Source organism: Somniosus microcephalus, chromosome 2, assembly GCF_052327205.1.
Source record: "Somniosus microcephalus isolate GS21.2 chromosome 2, FLI_Smic_1.0, whole genome shotgun sequence".
Classification (NCBI taxonomy): Eukaryota; Metazoa; Chordata; class Chondrichthyes; order Squaliformes; family Somniosidae; genus Somniosus; species Somniosus microcephalus.
This window is the reverse complement of record NC_140988.1, coordinates 232013538-232033435: the sequence shown is the minus strand read 5'-3', so window position 1 is coordinate 232033435 and position 19898 is coordinate 232013538. Positions and strand designations below refer to the sequence as shown.

General features: G+C 45.4%; 1 protein-coding gene across 1 annotated transcript in view; it reads left to right on the top strand.

The window, feature by feature from the left end:
- Positions 1-2278: 2278 nt before the first annotated feature.
- Positions 2279-19898, top strand: part of LOC147123275 (pre-mRNA 3'-end-processing factor FIP1-like) — a 43528-nt gene continuing 25908 nt past the window's right edge. The window contains exons 1-2 of the mRNA XM_085969953.1: positions 2279-2618; positions 2875-2920. Of these exons, the coding sequence (XP_085826079.1) occupies positions 2531-2618; positions 2875-2920 (134 nt within the window). The 5' untranslated portion in view covers positions 2279-2530. The remainder of the gene's footprint in view (positions 2619-2874; positions 2921-19898) is intronic.

Here is a 19898-nt window from a genome sequence, read left to right as displayed (position 1 = left end):
TGCAAACATAGAAAAGGAAACACGGACTGACCCGACACTATCACGGGTCTATGATTTAACGGTGAAGGGATGGTCAGCACATGGCGAACCACTGCTGCCAGCATTCTCGCCGAGAAGAGAACAGCTGTCAGTGTGCAGAGGAACCTTGATGTGTGGATCCAGAGTAGTAATTCCACCTAAGTTGACGGATAGAGTGCTCAATGAGCTTCATGAGGGTCATCTGGGTGGGGTAAAAATGAAGAACTTAGCCAGAGCGTTTGTGTGGTGGCCGGGGATCGATAGAGAAATCGAAGAGATGACCAAGAGCTGTGCAGGATGCCAGAAGGTCCAAAACGCCCCACCACAAGCTCCTCTGCATCCATGGGAGTGGCCCTCATCTCCATGGCAAAGGGTGCACATTGATTTTGCTGGTCCCTTCATGGACTCGATGTTTTTAATTGCGGTGGATGCACATTCAAAGTGGCCAGAGGTAATAAAAATGTCCTCAACCACGATGGAAAAAACTATCACAGTTTTACGAACCATATTTGCCAGGAATGGGCTGCCTGAACAGATTTGCTCCGACAATGGACCACAGTTTGTGTCTGAAGAGTTCCGGAGGTTCTTAAAGAACAATGGTGTTAAGCACTACACATCTGCCCCATATCATCCAGCCACTAATGGATTGGCCGAGAGGTTTGTCCAAACATTCAAGAAGGCTATCAAGGCAATGTGTAATGAAGATATACCCCTACAACACAAGGTGGACAACTTCTTGTTTGCCTACCGGAATGCGACACATGCGGTTACCAACCAAACCCCAGCCATAATGTTCTTCAATCGAAGACTACGATGCCGCTTGGATTTGGTTAAGCCAAACGTCCGAAGAGATGTGGAGAACAGGCAGTTTCAGAATATGAATGAAAGGCCGACCAGGAGTTTTAAGATAGGTCAACCAGTTTTGGCCCGGGACTACCGCACTGAGAAATGGCAGCCAGGAACGATTTGTACACGGCAATGACCTCTCATGTATACCGTGGACGTTGGAGAGAGCATTGTAAGACGTCATGCTGACCAGATTCTAGTCACTGGAAAACGTCAACTCCACACCACGATCTGATACACCTGGCAATGAAATCGACGTACCAATTGCAGCTACCGCAGAATCGGTGATATTGGAAGCAGATGAACCAAACGACATTGATCTCGACTCAACATTGCCAGAAGAACCTGATACCCCAAAGAGGCGTTATCCAGACAGAATCAGGAAGCCTCCTCAAAGACTGAACTTATAATTGCTTAAACTTAACCAATGTATCTAGGAACCGTAATTGTGATTGTAATTAGTTATCATTTAGTTGTTAAATGAATGTTATGTACTGGTTATCTAAAAGGGGAGGAATTGTTGTGTATGCACCTTTAAGAGAATAACTGGTCTCAGACTGCAATACCGGCAGTGACCACCCCTGTATAAAAGGCACTAGTGAGCCTCTGTGTTTTTAGTTTCACTATTGACTTCCACCAGTAAAGACTTATTTTGTTCCACTCCTGCAGTCCGTGTCTCAATTATTCACGGACGTAATAATTGCTGTTTGTGGGAGCTTGCTGTGCACAAATTGGCTGCTGCGTTTCCTACATTACATTGGTGACTACACTTCAAAAGTACTTCATTGGCTGTAAAGCGCTTTGGAACATCCTGAGGTTGTGAAAGGCGCTATATAAATGCAAATCTTTTTCTTTATAAGCCTTATTATGAAATATACAAACACTCAAATATTGGAAACCCTTGCTTGCATTGCCTGAGTCGAAAGTTTGTGCCTTCAAGCCCCACTCCAGAGATTTGAGCACATAATCTAGGCTGATGGAGAAGGTGTGACAGGAAGTGTGTAATGTACATCAGTTGGTAGCACTGTTGGAGGTACCATTTTTTGGATGAGACATCGAGGTGGATGTAAAAGATCCCATGGCATTATTCAAAGAGCAGGGGAGTTCTCCAAGTGTCCTGGCCATTGTTTATCCCTCAACCAACATCACTAAACCAGATTATCTAGTCATTTATCTCACTGATGTTAGTGGGCGCTTGCTGTGCACAAATTGGCTGCTGCTTTTCCTACATTACAACAGTGACGACACATCAAAAGTATTTCATTGGCTGTAAAGTCCTTGGGCAATCCTGAGGATGTGAAATTTGATCTATAAATGCAAGTTATTTTTATATGTTTCTGAGACAGAAAATGTATTTTTAAATCCAAGCTAATATGTCACAATCCAAAACGGCTGATATTTTGTCCGTGTATTGAACCGTTGCCTGCAGTTTCTCGCACTGTTTGATCTCTTTGCTGGGCTCCCACCAGCAGCAAACCTCATTGTCACTGCCAAAGACGCTGAGCGCCGGCGGCTGCTTCCGGGTCAGAGGGCCTGCTCCGATGTTGAGTTTCCTGGGTTAAAGATCAGTTTAGGAGCGAATCTGCGCATTGAGGAGATCCGCAGACGGAGCGAGCAGAGCTAGGCCCAAACCACCGACACGGCGATCAACACCACACCGACATTCATGTCAGCGGACGCGGAGAACGTGACGAAGGAGGCCTGTGCGGGCAATGCGGCACCTGGCGAGGACGAGGAGCACTGGCTGTACGGAGGTAAGAGAGGTGCAGCCTGCGGCCCGGGGCCCGGCCGGTTAACGAGGCGGTGAGGTAGTGAAGAGCGGCCTGGCCCGACCCCTGAGGGTCGCCCGTCCGTTTAATCAACGAGCAGCCTGTGGGCCTCGCCTGTCCCACAGCCCTCAGCCGGCGCCCGGAAGGTTTAGTGCGTCAGCAGACTCCGGGCCGCGGGGGCCCGACTGTCGGTTATGTCTTTCCAGTTGATCTTTTTAACCGACGGTTATTTTGATTGCAGATGAAAACGACCCGAATAAGCAGGAGGAGGAAGTGCCTGTTGACAGGTGGGTTATTTCATTTCTTACCGTATGGCTTAGGCCTGTAGTCGGTTGTTTTCCTTTTCTCCTTTCCACCGTGTGTATAATTTTACTCTTATAAGTTTTGTTTCTCAGCGATGCGTTTATAACGATTTTCTGTCCTCTTGTGTGAACTCTGATACAGCTTAGGAATTTGTACAGAATTCAAGGCACCTTCTGAATGTGCAATGATCATGTTTCGTAGTGTCTGAATAAGTTGTATTTTTAAGATCATAGAATGGTTATAGCACTGGAGGAGGCAATTCGGCCCGTCGAGCCCGTGCCAGCTCTCTGCAAGAGCACTTCAGCTAGTCCCACACTTTCCCCATAGCCCTGCAAATGTTTTTCTTTCAGGTACTTATCCAATTCCCTTTTGAAAGCCGTGATTGAGTCTACCTCCCTCACCCTTTCAGGCAGTGCATTCCAGATCATAACCACTCGCTGAGTAATTTTCTTACGTTACCTTTGGTTCTTTTGCCAATCACCTTAAATCTGTGTCCTTTGGTTCTCGACCCTTCCGCCAATGGGAACAGTTTCTCTCTATCTACTCTGTCCAGACCACTTGTGATTTTGAGCACCTCTGTCAAATCTCCTTTCAACCTTCTCTGCTCTAAGGAGAACAACCCCAGCTTCTCCAGTCTATCCACGTAACTGAAGTCCCTCATCCCTGGAATCATTCTCGTAAAGCTTTTCTGCACCCTCTCTAAGGCTTTCACATCCTTCCTAAAGTGTGGTGCCCAGAATTGGATACAATACTCCAGTTGAGGCCGAACCAGTGTTTTATAAAGGTTCATCATAATTTCCACACTTTTGTACTCTATACCTCTATTGATGAAGCCCAGGAATCCCGTAAGCTTTTTTTAACTGCTTTCTCAAATTGCCCTGCCACCTTCAACGATTTGTGTACACATACCCCCAGGGGCCTCTGTTCATGCACCCCCTTTAGGATTGTACCTTTTAGTTTATATTTCCTCTCATTCATTCTACCAAAATGTATCACTTCACACATTTTTCTGTTAAATTTCATCTGCCACGTGTCCGCCCATTCCACCAGCCTGTCTCTGTCCTCTTGACGTCTATCACTATACTTCCAAGTTTTGTCATCTGCAAATTTTGCAATTGTGCCCTGTCCACCCACATCCAAGTCACTAATATTTTTCAAGAAAAGCAGTGGTCCTAGAACTGACCCCTGGTGAATACCACTACATAACAAGAAATAGGAGCAGGAGCAGGCCATTCGGCCCCTCGAGCCTGCTCCACCGTTTAGTGAGATCATGGCTGATCCAATTTTGGCCTCAATTCCCCTTTTCTGCCCACTCCCCATAACCCTTGACTCTCCTGTTGCTCAAAAATCTGTCTACCTCAGCCTTGAATATATTCAATGACTCAGCTTCCACAGCTCTCTGGGGTAAAGAATTCCAAAGATTGATGGCCCTCTGAGAGCACAAATTCCTCTTCATCTCCGTCTTAAATCAGGAAATAGTTGAGGCTTGTAATAAGGGAACATCTATAATTATGGGGGATTTTAACTATCATATTAATTGGACAAATCAAATTGGGCAGGGCTGCCTTGAGGATGAGTTCATTGAGTGTATTAGGGATGGGTTTTTTGAGCAGTATGTAACTGAACCGACCAGGGGGCAAGCAACCTTAGATCTGGTCCTGTGTAACGAGACAGGATTAATTAAAAATGTCCTAGTAAAGGATCCCCTTGGAATGAGTGACCATAACATGGTTGAATTCCATATTCAATTAGAGGGTGAGGAGGCTGGATCTCAAACAAGCGTGCTAAGCTTGAATAAAGGAGACTATGAAGGAATGCGAGCGGAATTGAGTAAAGTGGATTGGGAAAATAGATTAAAGGGTAAGACGATACATGATCAGTGGTGTACATTTAAGGAGTTATTTTACAACTTCCAAAAAATATATATTCCACTGAGAAGAAAAGGGTGTAAAAGAAAAGACAGCCATCCGTGGCTAAGTAAAGAAATTAAGGATAGTATTCGACTAAAAACAAGGGCATATAAGGTAGCCAAATCTAGTGGGAGGATAGAGGATTGGGAAAACTTTAAAAGACAGCAAAAAATAACAAAAAGATTGATTAAGAAAGGGAAGATAGATTATGAAAGTAAATTAGCAAAAAATATGAAAACAGATAGTAAGAGTTTTTATAGTTATATAAAAAGAAAAAGGGTGGCTAAAGTAAATGTTGGTCCCTTAGAGGATGAGACCGGGAAATTAATGGTGGGAAATATGGAGATGGCAAAAACACTGAATATTTTATATCAGTCTTTACAGTAGAGGACACTAAGAATATCCCAACACTGGACAAACAGGGGGCTATGGGGGGGGGGAGGAGCTAAACACGATCAAAATCACTAAGGAAGTGGGACTCAAGGCGGATAAATCACCTGGACCTGATGGCTTACATCCTAGGGTCTTGAGGGAAGTGGCGGTAGGGATTGTGGATGCATTGGTAATAATTTTCCAAAGGTCCCGGCAGACTGGAAAACTGCTAATGTAACACCCTTATTTAAAAAGGGCAGTAGACAGAAGGCTGGAAACTATAGACCGGTTAGCCTAACATCTGTGGTAGGTAAAGTTTTGGAGTCCATTATTAAGGAGACAGTAACAGGACATTTGGATAATCATAATTTAATAGGACAAAGTCAGCATGGTTTTATGAAGGGGAAGTCATGTTTGACAAATTTGCTGGAGTTCTTTGAGGAAGTAACATATAGGGTGGATAAAGGGGAACCAGTGGACGTAGTGTATTTAGACTTCCAAAAGGCATTTGACAAGGTGCCACACAAAAGATTATTGCTTAAGATAAAAAATCACGGGATTGGGGGTAATATTCTGGCATGGATAGAGGATTGGCTATCTAACAGAAGGCAGAGAGTTGGGATAAATGGTTCATTCTCAGACTGGCAATCAGTAACTAGTGGTGTTCCGCAGGGGTCAGTGCTGGGTCCCCAACTCTTTACAATCTATATTAACGATTTGGAGGAGGGGATCGAGTGTAACATATCAAAGTTTGCAGATGATACTAAGATGGGAGGGAAAGTAGTGAGTGAGGAGGACATAAAAAACATGCAAGGGGACATAGACAGGCTAAGTAGTTGGGCAGAGATTTGGCAGATGGAATACAATACTGGAAAGTGTGAGGTTATGCACTTTGGCAGGAACAATCATAGAGCAAGTTATTATCTTAATGGCAAGAAACTGGAAAGTACTGAAGTACAAAGGGATCTGGGGGTCCTGGTGCACGAAACTCAAAAGGTTAGTATGCAGGTGCAGCAAGTGATTAAGAAGGCCAATGGAATGTTGGATTTCATTGCTAGGGGGATAGAATATAAAAATAGGGAGGTATTGCTTCAGTTGTACAAGGTATTGGTGAGACCGCACCTGGAATACTGCGTACAGTTTTGGTGTCCATACTTAAGAAAGGACATACTTGCTCTCGAGTCAGTACAAAGAAGGTTCACTCGGTTAATCCCGGGGATGAAGGGATGGACATATGAGGCGAGGTTGAGTAGATTGGGACTCTACTCATTGGAGTTCAGAAGAATGAGAGGCGATCTTATTGAAACATATAAGATTGTGAAGGGGTTGGATCGGGTGGATGCGGGGAGGATGTTCCCGATGATGGGTGAAACTAGAACTAGGGGGCATAGTCTTAGAATAAGGGGCTGCTATTTCAAAACTGAGATGAGGAGGAACTACTTCACTCAGAGGGTGGTAGGTCCATGGAATATGCTGCCCCAAAAAGCTGTCGAAGCTACATCATTACATAAATTTAAAACAGAAATAGACAGTTTCCTAGAAGTAAAGGGAATTAAGGGTTACGGGGAGCAGGCAGGAATTTGGACATGAGTCTAGGTTCGGCTCGGTCATGGCCCTGTGGGTAGCGGAGCAGGCCCAGGGGCCGTGTAGCCTGATCCTGCTCCTATTTCGTGTGTCTAATTCTGTTAGATTCAGGAGATGGTTCTGTGATAGTAGATTGGCGGTTAGGATCAGATCAGCCATGATCTTATTGAATGGCAGAGCAGGCTCGAGGGGCCGATTGGACTACTCCTCCTATTTCTTATGTTCTTATGACCCCTTATTCTGAGACTATGTCCCCTCGACAAGGGAAAACATCCTCTCAGCAGCTACCCTGCCCAACCCCCTCAGAATCTTTTATGTTTCAATATGATCATCTCTCATTCTTCTAAACTCCAATGAGTATAGGCTCAACCTTTCCTCCATAAGACAACCCTTCCATCCCAGGAATCAACCTAGTGAACCTTCTCTGAACTGCCTCCAATGCAAGTACAGGAAACCTTTTGGTATCCGGCACCGGGATGGTGCCGATTGATTAAAAATTCCGGATGACGGAGTGGGTTATCTACCGAGGCTATTTTTAACAAACAAAAATAAAAAAATCAAGAAATGTGCAGTATACAGTAATTGGCGGATCGGAAGAGACTACCGGCAGCGCCGGAGAGTCAGGCTCCTCTTATTGAGTTATTCGGACTTCTGACAGTGCCAAGAAGCCGAGTAGTGGCAGTTTGGAGAACTACCCCCACTGACTAACTCGGCCACCGCGGGAGACTCGGATTCGGACTCGGCAACATTTCCGGTTATTGAGGTGTTGTTTTCGGAGTATGAATTTTGCCGGTTAATAGAGAATTCCGGATATTCCGTGCCATTTAAACGAGAGTTTTCTGTATATCCCTCCTTAAATAAGGGGACCAAAACTGTACACGGTACTCTAGGTGTGGTCTCACCAGCGCCCTATACAGTTGTAGCAAGACTTCCCTACTTTTATACTCCATCCCCCTTCAAATAAAGGCCCACATTCCATTTGCCTTCCTAATTACTTGCTGCATCTGCATGTTAACTTTTTGTGTTTCATGTACGAGGACACCCAAATCCCTCTGTACCCCTGCATTCTGTAGTCTTTCTCCATTTAAATAATATTTTTCTTTTCTATTCTTCCTACCAAAGTGGATAACCTCACATTTTCCCACATTATACTCCATCTGCCAAATTCTTGCCCACTCATTTAACCTATCTATATCCCTTTGCAAACTCTGTGTCCTCCTCACAACTTGCTTTCCCACCTATCTTTGTATCGTCTGCAAATTTGGCTACAATACACTCGCTTCCTTCATCCAAATCATTAATATAGTTTGAAAATAGTTGAGGCCCCAGCACTGATCCCTGTGGCACCCCACTAGTTACAGATTGCCATCCTGAAAATGACCCACTTATCCCAACTCTCTGTTTTCTGTTAATTAGCCAATCCCCTGTCCAATCTAATATATTACCCCCAACACCATGAGCTCTTATCCTATGCAGTAACCTCTTATGTGGCACCTTGTCGAATGCCTTTTGGAAATCCAAATACACTACATCTACTGGTTCCCCTTTATCCACCCTGCTCGTTACTTCCTCAAAGAACTCTAATAGGTTTGTCAAACACGATTTCCTTTTCATAAAAATGTATACCCTCCTCCAGTCCGAAAAACAACCGTTCACCACTACTCTGTTTTTCCTGTCACTTAGCCAATTTCGTATCCATGCTGCCACTGTCCCTTTTATTCCATGGGCTTCAACTTTGTTGGCAAGCCTATTATGTGGCACTTTGTCGATCGCCTTTTGGAAATCCATGTACACCACGTCAACCGCATTATCCTCATCAACCCTCTGTTACCTCATCAAAAAACTCAATCAAGATATGACTGTGTATATTACCAATGTTTCAGTGATCACATTTTTGGATTCTGTTTGTTTCTAATTTGGTCCATTCGTTTATGGAAATTTTTCAGTGTATTGGGATCACATTACATATTTGTATCCATTTTTCTGTAAACCAAAGCTGGTAGTCTTGGCCAAAAACTATGGTGCAGTTTTTGACTATAAGTGATTTGGAGCAGGACCAGGACAAGTCTTGGCCACGTTTACTGATGTCACCTGACCGGTATCCTCCCAGCAGCTTGTCTGTTTTGAGTTGAGCTTGTGTTCCCATTTAATTTTCTTCCTTTTTCTGAAGACACTGACATGTTGGAGTTTTCAGGGTACCAGCTGCCTTCTGGTATCTTGTCCAAGTGACTAAACTTTATGAATCTACATGGGGAATGTTTGCAGGTTATTCGCCATGGAACATCACAGCCATGCTTCAGTTGTCTTTTTGTGATGTCCACATGCATATTTAACAGTCACCAGATAGCAATGAACAGCCTGAATCCTGGTGATTATCTTTTCCTCTTCCTTACCCAGAGATGCTAAAACCAATTGTACCGGGTCTGCAGCCACATTGGCCAAGACGAGCGAGCCTCTTGCAGACTGGATTGAACCTGGATCCTCTTTGGTCTTAATGACTTAATACCCCATAATCAGTGGGCAATATATTTGCCAATTGAACCATTAGAGGCACCTGAACTTGTGAATTTTGTTCAGGCGTATAACTTGGGGAGTGTAACCAACTGTATATAATTCCAAAATACTGAATTGCTGCCCAATTTAAACCATCCAGTTCTTCAGAGAATATACTTCACTCTAATCCTGATTTTAAGCATAAATGTTTCTGCAATTGTCTTCTCTTCCTAGATTCATGCTGAGCTAGAGTTCTATAGTACTGGCCACCTTACCCAAATGTTGATTCTGCAATGAGCATCAGACTGTACAGACAGGAAGCAAAGAGTTGGAATAAATGGGTCTTTTTCCGAGTGGCAGGCAGTGACTAGTGGGGTACCGCAGGGATCGATGCGAGGATCCCAGCTATTCACAGTATAAATGATGATCTAGACGAGGGAACTAGATGTAATATTTCCAAGTTTGCAGATGACACAAAGCTGGGTGGGCGTGTGTGCTGTGAGGAGGATGCAGAGAAACTCCAGTATGATTTGGACAGGTTGGGTGATATGGCAGATGCAGTATAATGTGGATAAATGCGAGGTTATCCACTTTGGTGGCAATAACAGGAAGGCAGATTATTATCTGAACGGCAATAGATTGGGAGAAGGGGAAGTGCAACGAGACCTGGGTGTCCTTGTGCACCAGTCGCTGAAGGTAAGCATGCAGGTGCAGCAGGCGGTTAAGAAGGCAAATGGTATGTTGGCCTTCGTAGCGAGAGGATTCGAGTACAGGAGCAAGGATGTCTTGCTGCAGTTGTACAGGGCCTTGGCGAGACCACACCTTGAGTATTGTGTGCAGTTTTGGTCGCCTTACCTGAAGAAGGATGTTCTTGCCATGGAGGGAGTGCAGCGAAGATGCACCAGACTGATACCTGGGATGGCAGGAATGACGTATGAGGAGAGATTGGGTCAATTGGGCTTGTATTCGCTGGAGTTTAGAAGAATGAGAGGGGATCTCATTGAAACTTATAAAATTCTGACAGGACTGGACAGACTAGATGCAGGAAGGATGTTCCCAATGGCCGGGGAGTCCAGAACCAGGGGGTCACAGTCTAAAGATAAGGGGTAAGCCATTTAGGACAGAGATGAGGAGGAATTTCTTCACCCAGAGAGTGGTGAACCTGTGGAATTTTCTACCACAAAAGGCAGTTGAGGCCAATTCATTAAATATATTCAAAAAGGAGTTAGATATATTTCTTAACGCTAAAGGGATCAAGGGGTATGGGGAGAAAGCAGGGACAGGGTACTGAATTTGGATGATCAGCCACGATCTCATTAAATGGCGGAGCAGACTCGAGGGGCCAAATGGCCTACTCCTGCTCCTATCTTCTATGAGAGATATCACCGCTAAGCCATATCATCAGTTGTGCACTTTCCAGCTTTGTGATTAGTAGCAGGAACCCTAGCTTTGTTTTTCTCTCGCTAGCCCAGTGTTGTTGAGCCCAATTGTATTATCCTTCCTGTATCATATTATAGAATCAATAGATATTTACAGCACAGAAGGAGGCCATTTGGCCCATCTTGTCCATGCCGGCCGACAAAGAGCTATCCACCCTAATCCCACTTTCCAGCACTTGGTCCATAGCCTTTGGCATTTCAAGTGCATATCCAAATAAATGTGATGAGGGTCTCTGCCTCTACCACCCTTTCAGGCAGTGAGTTCCAGACCCCGACCGCCCTCTGGGTGAAAAAAATTCTCCTCAAATCCCCTCTAAACTTCCAACCAATTACTTTAAATCTATGCCCCTTGGTTATTGACCCTTCAGCTAAGGGAAATAGTTCCTTCCTAGCCACTCTATCTAGGCCCCTCATAATTTTATACACCTCACTTAGGTCTCCCCTCGGCCTCCTGAAAACAACCCCAGCCGATCCAATCTTTCCTCATAGCTAAAATTCTCCAGTCCAGGCAACGTCCTCGTAAATCTCCTCTGTACCCTCTCTAGCGCAATCACATCTTTCCTGTAATGTGGTGACCAGAAGTGCACGTGGTGTTCTAGCAGTGGCCTAATTAGTGTTTTATACAGTTCAAGCATAACCTCCCTGCTCTTATATTCTGTGCCTCGGCTAATAAGGGCAAGTATTCCATATGCCTTCGTAACCACCTTATCTACCTGTCCTGCTGCCTTCCGGGATCTGTGGACGTGCACTCCAAGGTCCCTCTGTTCCTCTGCACTTATCAGTAAGCTACCATTTATTGTGTATTCCCTTGCCTTGTTAGCCCTCCCCAAATGCATTACCTTGCACTTGTCCAGATTGAATTCCATTTGCCACTGTTCTGCCCACCTGACCAGTTCATTGATAACTTCCTGCAGTCTACAGCTTTCTTCTTCATAATCCACCGCACGTCCAATTTTTGTATCATCTGCAAACTTCTTAATCATACCCCTACATTCAAGTCTAAATCATTGATATATATCACAAAAAGCAAGGGGCCTAGTACTGAGCCCTGCGGAATCCAACTGGAAACAGCCTTCCAGTCACAAAAACACCCATCGACCATAACCCTTTGCTTCCTACTTCTGAGCCAATTTTGAATCCAACTTGCCACTTTGCCTTGGATCCCATGGGCTTTTACTTTCGTGACCAGTCTTCCATGTGGGACCTTATCAAAAGCCTTGCTAAAATCCATATATACTACATCAAACGCACAACCCTCATCGACCCTCCTTGTTACCACCTCAAAAAATTCAATCAAGTTAGTCAGACACGACCTCCCATTAACAAATCCATGCTGACTGTCCTTGATTAATTCGTGTTTTTCTAAATAAGGATTTATCCTGTCCCTCAGAATCTTTTCCAATAATTTTCCCACCACTGAGGTTAGGCTGACTGGCCTGTAATTACTCGGTCTATCCCCTTCTCCCTTTTATAAAAAAAAAACGGTATGACGTTAGCAGTCCTCTGGCACCACACTTGTAGCCAGAGAGGATTGGAAAATGATGGTCAGAGCCTCTGCTATTTCCTCTCTTACTTCTCTTAACAGCCTGGGATACATGTCATCCGGACCTGGAGATTTATCCACTTTCAGAGATGCTACACCCCATAATACTTCCTCTCGCTCTGTTTATTTCATCTAATATTTCACACTCCTCCCTGTAGCCTAAATTGAGAATTCAGTGTAGGACCTGCGTGGCTCAGTTCCATTTTATGTAGTTTATTTACCAACAAAGTAATCGGGCAAATTCGTCCAGTCATTTTAATTGTTTGAATACGTTGAGTATTGACAACTCAGTACATAATGGAACTGCATAAATAAACCAGTTCGGAGTCAGTTAACAACAACAACTTGCATTTATATAGTGCCTTTAATGTAGTAAAACGTCACAAGACGCTTTACAGGAGCATTATCAAACAAAATTTGACACTGGGCCATATAAGGAGATAATAGGACAGGTCACCAAAAGTTTGGTCAAAGAGGTAGGTTTTAAAGTGTGTCTTTAAAGAGAAGCAAGAGAAAGGTTCAGGGAAGGGATACCAGAGTTTGTGGCCTAAGGTACACTGAGGTCGATTGTACCGCTTCTACCACTGTTTTGGCTCTAAACAGGCATTTGGCCAAACTGAGACATTCCATATCTCCACAGTTTGGCCACTTACTGCCTGAATCAGCCTGGCCTCCGAGGTGCTCCTAACTGCGCAGTTTTAAATGATGAGTGTGAGGAGGAAATTTCATGGTTGATAAAACTTTTCCTGGTGTGTTAGCAGCTTGTAACAGAAGAACCGGTGTGGCAGCAGAATAAGGTATAAATCCAACAAAAGCTGTGCAGGGGAGATGATGTTTATATGGCTCCTATTGATGTATTAAATGCATGAATGTTGTGTATATGGATTTTCAAAAAGCATTTGAGAAGGTGCCACATAGGAGGCTTGTTGATAAAATTAAGGCACATGGTCTCAAAGGGATGATTAGAACGTCCATGCTTTTATTACCTCTAAACTCAACTACTACAATGCTCTCATGACCAGCCTCCCATCTTCCACCCTCCGTACACTTCAGCTCATCTGATACTCTGCTACCCATATCATAACTTGCATCACGTCCTGTTCACCAATCACTTCTGAGCTTGTATATTGTTGGCAGTTGGCTGCAGAACAAGAAACAGAGGCCGTGATTTTCTCGATCGATGCAGCTTGGGAGCGGGTCAGGTGGCTTCCGGGTTCCAGTCCCGCCCCCAACCACATCCGGCTCACAGACTTGATTTTACGTCAATTGGCCTTGTTAAGCCCGCCCCACGGGCTTGCCGGCCAATTAAGATGAAGCCGGTCAGATGACGTCTTTGACAGCTGATTTCTGTGTTTGACAGCATTGAGGTGCTGCAAACACTGACAATCACTGTACAAAAGTGAGCTCTTGCACCCAGGCTCTCCAGTGACTCCCTCCTTAGGCTAGAACAGATGGCAGCTGCAGGTGAGGTTACAGAAGTGATCTGTCACTGGTGAGAGAGGTTCTCCCAATGCGGTGGGACTAGACATACAATTCAAAACTTGTTACCTACAGAAAAGTGTAAATGCATTAAAAATGAATTTCCCAACATTTTCTTACCTTTGAAACTCACCAGTGCACCATTGGATCCTTCACACCACTTCTGCAGCTGTCATCAATGCAGAAACATTACAGCAGACTCGCAACATGCCACACTTACCTGGCGTGGTGTCCGGACGTCTGGAAGCCTGAAGTAGAAGTGTCAAAATTGAAAAAGAGCCTGTTAACAACCTTTAACAGGCAGTTAAGTGGCTATAATCCTCTTCCCGCCGCTAGGTATCGGGTCCATGTGCAAATCGGGGAGCTGACACTTGGGAAGATTGATTGGAGGCGGGTTGACGGCGGGTCTCTTGCCTGCTGTCAATCTTTGTGATTTTGCTGGAGGTCCGGCCTCCAAACCCGCCCCCTGAGCCTCGGCAATATTCCGGCCAGAGTAATTGTTTTCAGACTGGAGGGATGTAAACTCTGGTCCGAACACTGACCCCTGGAGGGTACCATTGTGCTTTTGAATACATTATAATGACCTGGGTTTTGATGGGAGGAGAGGTCACTATCAGAATTTGCAGACTGCATAACAATAGATAGCATGGTTAACTATGCAGAAGACCATGCAACTTCAGGAGGATATAGACAGGTTAGTAGATTGGTCAGATAAATGTCAGGTGAATTTTAATACAGAAAAATGTGGGGCGATACATTTTGGGAGTAAGAATGAGTATCTGTCGGTTAATAAACATTTAAAAGAAATAAAATAGAAACTCTCGGGTCTCGAATACACAAATCTGTAAAAATGAGATGGCAAGTTAATAAATGGGAACCTAGTCTTTGTAGGTAGAGGCAAAGAAGTAATTGTAAACCTATACAAATCATGGATTATGTCACAGTTGAAATATTGGCCCAGAAATTCGGGTCTCCACGGGTGAGTACGCACAGGGTACTCGCCCGTAAACCCAATGGAAGTGCTGGTTTCGTGCATGCGCGGGAAACCGGCACTTCCGTTCCCCTGAAAGAAGGGGTTCAGAGGTGGACGCGTGCGCAGGAGAGGCAGCACGTGCGCATCGAACTTACGTTTTTTTTCCAGGTTTTTCCGGGAGGGTAAGTCTCCAGCAGTTACACTTTTTAAAAAGCAGGCGCAAGGCCTGCTTTTTACAAGGTAAGTGGTGAATTAATTAAAATTAAAACATTTTTCCACAGTTTTATTATTTTTAAATACTTTAAAGAAAGGTAAGTTTATTTTTAGCCCCGTTAGAAAATGTAATTAATTTTTTCAAAAATTGAAATTATTGTTTAAAATAGTTATTTCATGTAATTTATAGTTATTTTAAAAATGTGATTTTTTAACATTTATTTGAAGATTGTGATGTTTTGGGGCTTATATAGTATTAAATTATAGGTCTTCCTGTCAAACTTATGAATGAAGCATTCCCTGCTACCATTGGCTCTCCATAGCCCACGTGACCCCAGGGGACGCATCGAACTAACTGCGTCCCTGGGATACGCAAGCACTGCGTGCCGGCAGTTGGAGGAGGCCCAGGATTGTAATTCCACGCGGGCCCACAGCTCAACGGCCGGCGCGCTAGGTAAGTGCAGGTCGGAGGCTTGCACCCACGGGAAACCTCTGGCCCAGAAATTCGGGTCGTTGTGTCCAGTTTTGGATACCCTACTTTAGGAATGAAGTGAAGACCATTGAGCGAGTACAGAAGGGATTTTCTACGATAATACCAGAATGTAAAGTTTTACTAATAAGGAATGACCAAAGAAACTGGAGCTTTTTGACTCGAACAGAGAAGTTTAAGAAGCATTCTGATAGACATGTTCAAAATTGAATGGTTTTGAGAAGGTAAATAGACACAAACTATTTCCACTGATCAGGTTTAGTAATTAGAGGGCATAAATTGAAGATCATCGCTAAAAGGATTGATACAGAAAAAATATTTATTCAGCAGGTTCTTAGGACATGGAATGTCCTGCCAGATACAGATACAGTGTTGGAAGCAGAATCCGTAATAGCTTAAATGGAAAGTGGATAAATATTTCAAAAATAAAATAATTAAAAGGGATGGGGATAGGACAAAGTGGATAACTCTGTCGTGAGCTAGTGTAGGTATGGTGGGTTCAGTGGCCTTGTTTTATAAAGTTCTATGATTCTAAAAATCTGATTGGTGGACTCAAATGTGGGCAGTGAGTCAGTTATTTAAGTCTTTTTTAGGGAAGCAAAGTTTGTGAAATCCTTGTTTCTGGACAAGAGCTAAAGTGCGTGGTTACAAAACAGAACCCAGAATGTCCATCTTTCTTTGAATACAGTTCATCCTCAACACACAAGTCTCCTCCTGCTAGCCTCGTGATTCTCTCTAATGTGGCGAGTTTAGAGTTTCCTATTTGTGTATATTTTTTGCTATGTCCTCATGTCAATTTGTTTTTGTTTGACGTTTCCCAACATCCCCACCCTAACCCATTTTCTATCCTAATTACTCCTTTCCTGAGTACATAAATTAAAAATTAGGAGCAGGAGTAGGCCAATTTGGCCCATCAAGCTTGCTACACCATTCAATAAGATCATGGCTCATTCTCGACCTCCACTCCACTTTCATACCCTATCTCCATATCCCTTGATTTCCCGAGAGTCCAAAATTGGGGTAGAGAATTCCAAAGATTCACAACCCTCTGAGTGAAGAAATTCCTCCTCATCGCAGTCTTAAATGGCTGATCCCTTATCCTGAGACTATGCCCCCTAGTTTTAGACTTGCCAGCCAGGGGAAACAACCTCTCAGCATCTACCCTGTCAATCCCCTTCAGAATCTTGTATGTTTCAATGAGATCACCTCTCATTCTTCTGAACTCCAGAGAGTATAGGCCCAATCTACTCAATCTCATAGGACAGCCCTCTCATCCCAGGAATCAGTCTAGTGAAGTTTTTGGTTCCCAGCAGTACTTTGTACCTTTTACAGATGTATGAACCTAGACAGTGATTGTCAGCAGGGTATTTGACGATAGAAAACATTGCATGTCTCACTTATCTTCATCTGGTGTCTGCACAGATGCAGTTTCCAGCAGGGATAATGAAATAGAAATCTGGAACCTTAGTTCATTTCTCCCCTCCCCTTCACCTCCTTAGTCTATGGTATGGCAAACCTAGCTGAGACTAGCTAATTTAGCAGAGAATGGGGATTTAACCTGGGACTTTCTGGCTTGTTTGGTTTATTTCCGTATCCCAAAGTCGTCGTCTTCTTAGGCAGTCCCTCGGAACCGAGGATGACTTGCTTCCACATTAAAAATGAGTTCGCAGGTGACTGATGAGTCCAATGCGGGACCTACAGTCTCTGTCACAGGTGGGGCAGATGGTGGTTGAAGGGGCGGTTGGGTGGGGTGCTTGGGTTGACATGCGCTCCTTGCGCTTGGCTTCCGCTTGCTCCCGGCGAAGAGACTCTGTTCAGCGCCTTCCCGGATGCTTCTCCTCCACTTTGTGCGGTCTTGGGCCAGGGATTCCCAGGTGTCGGTGGGGATGTTACACTTTTTCAAGGAGGCTTTGAGGGTGTCCTTGAAGCGTTTCCTCTGCCCACCTGGGGCTTTCTTGCCGTGCCGGAGCTCCGAATAGAGCGCTTGTTTTGGGAGTCTCGTATAGGGCATGCAGATAATGTGACTCGTCCATCGGAGCTGATTGAGCGTGGTCAGAGCTTTGATGCTGGGGATGTTGGCCTGAGCAAGAACACTGACGTTGGTGCGCCTATCCTGCCAATGGATTTGCAGGATCTTGCAGAGGTAGCGTTGGTGGTACCTCTCCAGTGCTTTGAGGTGCCTGCTGTACATGGTCCATGTCTCTGAAGCATACAGCAGGGCAGGTATCACTGCTGCCCTGTAGACCATGAGCTTCGTGCCGGGTTTGAGGTCCTGGTCTTCAAACACTCTCTTCCTCAGGCGATCGAAGGCTGCACTGGCACACTGAAGGTGGTGTTGGACTTCGTCGTCGACGTCTGCCCTTGTTGACAGTAGGCTCCCGAGGTATGGAAAGTGGTCCACATTGTCCAAGGCCTTGTCGTGGATTTTGATAATCGGGCAGCACTGTGTGGCGGGGGCAGGTTGGTAGAGGACCTTTGTCTTACGGATGTTTAGTGTAAGGCCCATGCTCTCGTATGCTTCGGTGAAGGTATTTACGATGGTTTGGAGTTCAACCTCCGAGTGAGCGCAGACGCAAGCATCGTCTGCATACTGTAATTCGACGACAGAGGATGGGACGACCTTGGATCTGGACTGGAGGCGACGGAGGTTGAACACGTTCCCGTTTGTTCTGTAAATTAGCTCCACTCCAGTGGGGAGCTTACTGAGGGTGAGATGGAGCATTGCAGCAAGGAAGATTGAGAAGAGCGTTGGTGCGATGACACAGCCTTGCTTGACCCCGGTTCGTACGTGAATTGGGTCTGTGGTGGAACCGTTGGTCAGGATCACGGCTTGCATGTCGCCGTGAAGCAGGCGGAGGATAGTGACAAACTTTTGAGGGCAGCCGAATTTGAGGAGGACACTCCATAATCCCTCACAGTTGACAGTGTCGAAGGCCTTTGTGAGATCAAAGAAGGCCATGTGCAGCGGTTGGTGCTGTTCCCTGCATTTCTCTTGTAATTGACGTGCGGTGAAGATCATATCCATTGCGCCCCTTAGTGGGCGGAATCCACATTGCGACTCTAGGAGGAGCTCTTCGGCCACTGGAAGAAGGCGATTGAGGAGGATTCTTGCGATGACTTTTCCTGTGGCAGATAGCTGGGAAACTCCTCTGTAATTACAGCAATCGGACTTGTCACCTTTCTTGAAGATGGTCATAATTATGGCGTCTGAGATCCCCTGGCATGCTCTCCTCCTTCCAGATAAGAGACATGAGTTCATGAATTCGCGCCAGTAGTGCTTCTCCACCATGCTTTAGTGCCTCGGCGGGGATTCCATCTGCTCCTGAGGCTTTGTTCTTCAGTTGTCGGATGACCTTTTCAACCTCATGCCAGGCTGGGGTTGTGCTGAGATGATGGCAGGTAGCATGCAGTAGGATGGAGTTGAGGACACTCGTGTTGAAGACAGAGTCGTGGCTAAGGAGATCTTCGAAGTGCTCCTTCCAGCGGGCACTGACTGCTTCCCTGTCCTTGATGAGTATCTCTCTGTTCTTGGCCCGCAGTAGGGAAGGGCCTTGGGTGCTTGGGCCGTAGATGGTCTTGACTGCGCTAAAGAATCCACGCACGTCGTGGTTGTTGGCTAGCTGCTGGATCTCCTGCGCTTTCTCCACCCACCATCTGTTCTTTAGGTAGCGAGTTTTTTGTTGGACCACAGCCTTCAGGCTTCTGTAGAGCTGCTTTCTTGCTCTTGAGTTCTGTTGCTTTTTCCAGATCAGAAATGCCTTGCGCTTGCGGCTTATTATCTCCTGGTCATTCTCGTCGAACCAGTCTTGGTGTTTCCTGGTTGAGTGACCGAGCGTCTCTTCACAGGTGCTGATTATGGAGTCCTTGAGTGCAGACCAGACGCTGTGGGCACTCTGTCTTTGCATCACTGGGAGTCGTCAGGTTGTTTGTGAGGCGCAGGCTGAATAGGGCTTTCTTAGCGGGGTCTTTGAGTGCTCCAGCGTTAATTTTCTTGCGGCATTGTTTCTGTTGCCACCACTGTTTTGGGGCTGCATTGATGGAGATGACAGAGCGGATTAGGCGGTGGTCTGTCCAACAGTCGTCAGCTCCTGTCATGGCGCGGGTGATGCGGACGTCCTTGCGGTCCCTCACTCGGACGATGACGTAGTCCAGCAGATGCCAGTGCTTGGAACGAGGGTGCTGCCATGAAGCCTTGTACGTGTCTCTCTGACGGTACAAGGTGTTTGTTATGACGAGGCCATGTTGTAAACGTTTCGACAGGAGGAGGGTACCGTTGGAGTTGGCTTTCCCTACCCCCTCTCTGCGGATCACACCTCCCCAGAGGTCTGTGTCTTTTCCGACTCTGGCGTTGAAGTCGCCAAGGAGGATCAGCTTGTCGCCCGTTGGGACTCTGGACAGGGATTGTTCGAGGCTGGAGTAAAATTCCTCTTCGGTCTCGTCTGTGGCTTCCAGTGTTGGGGCGTACG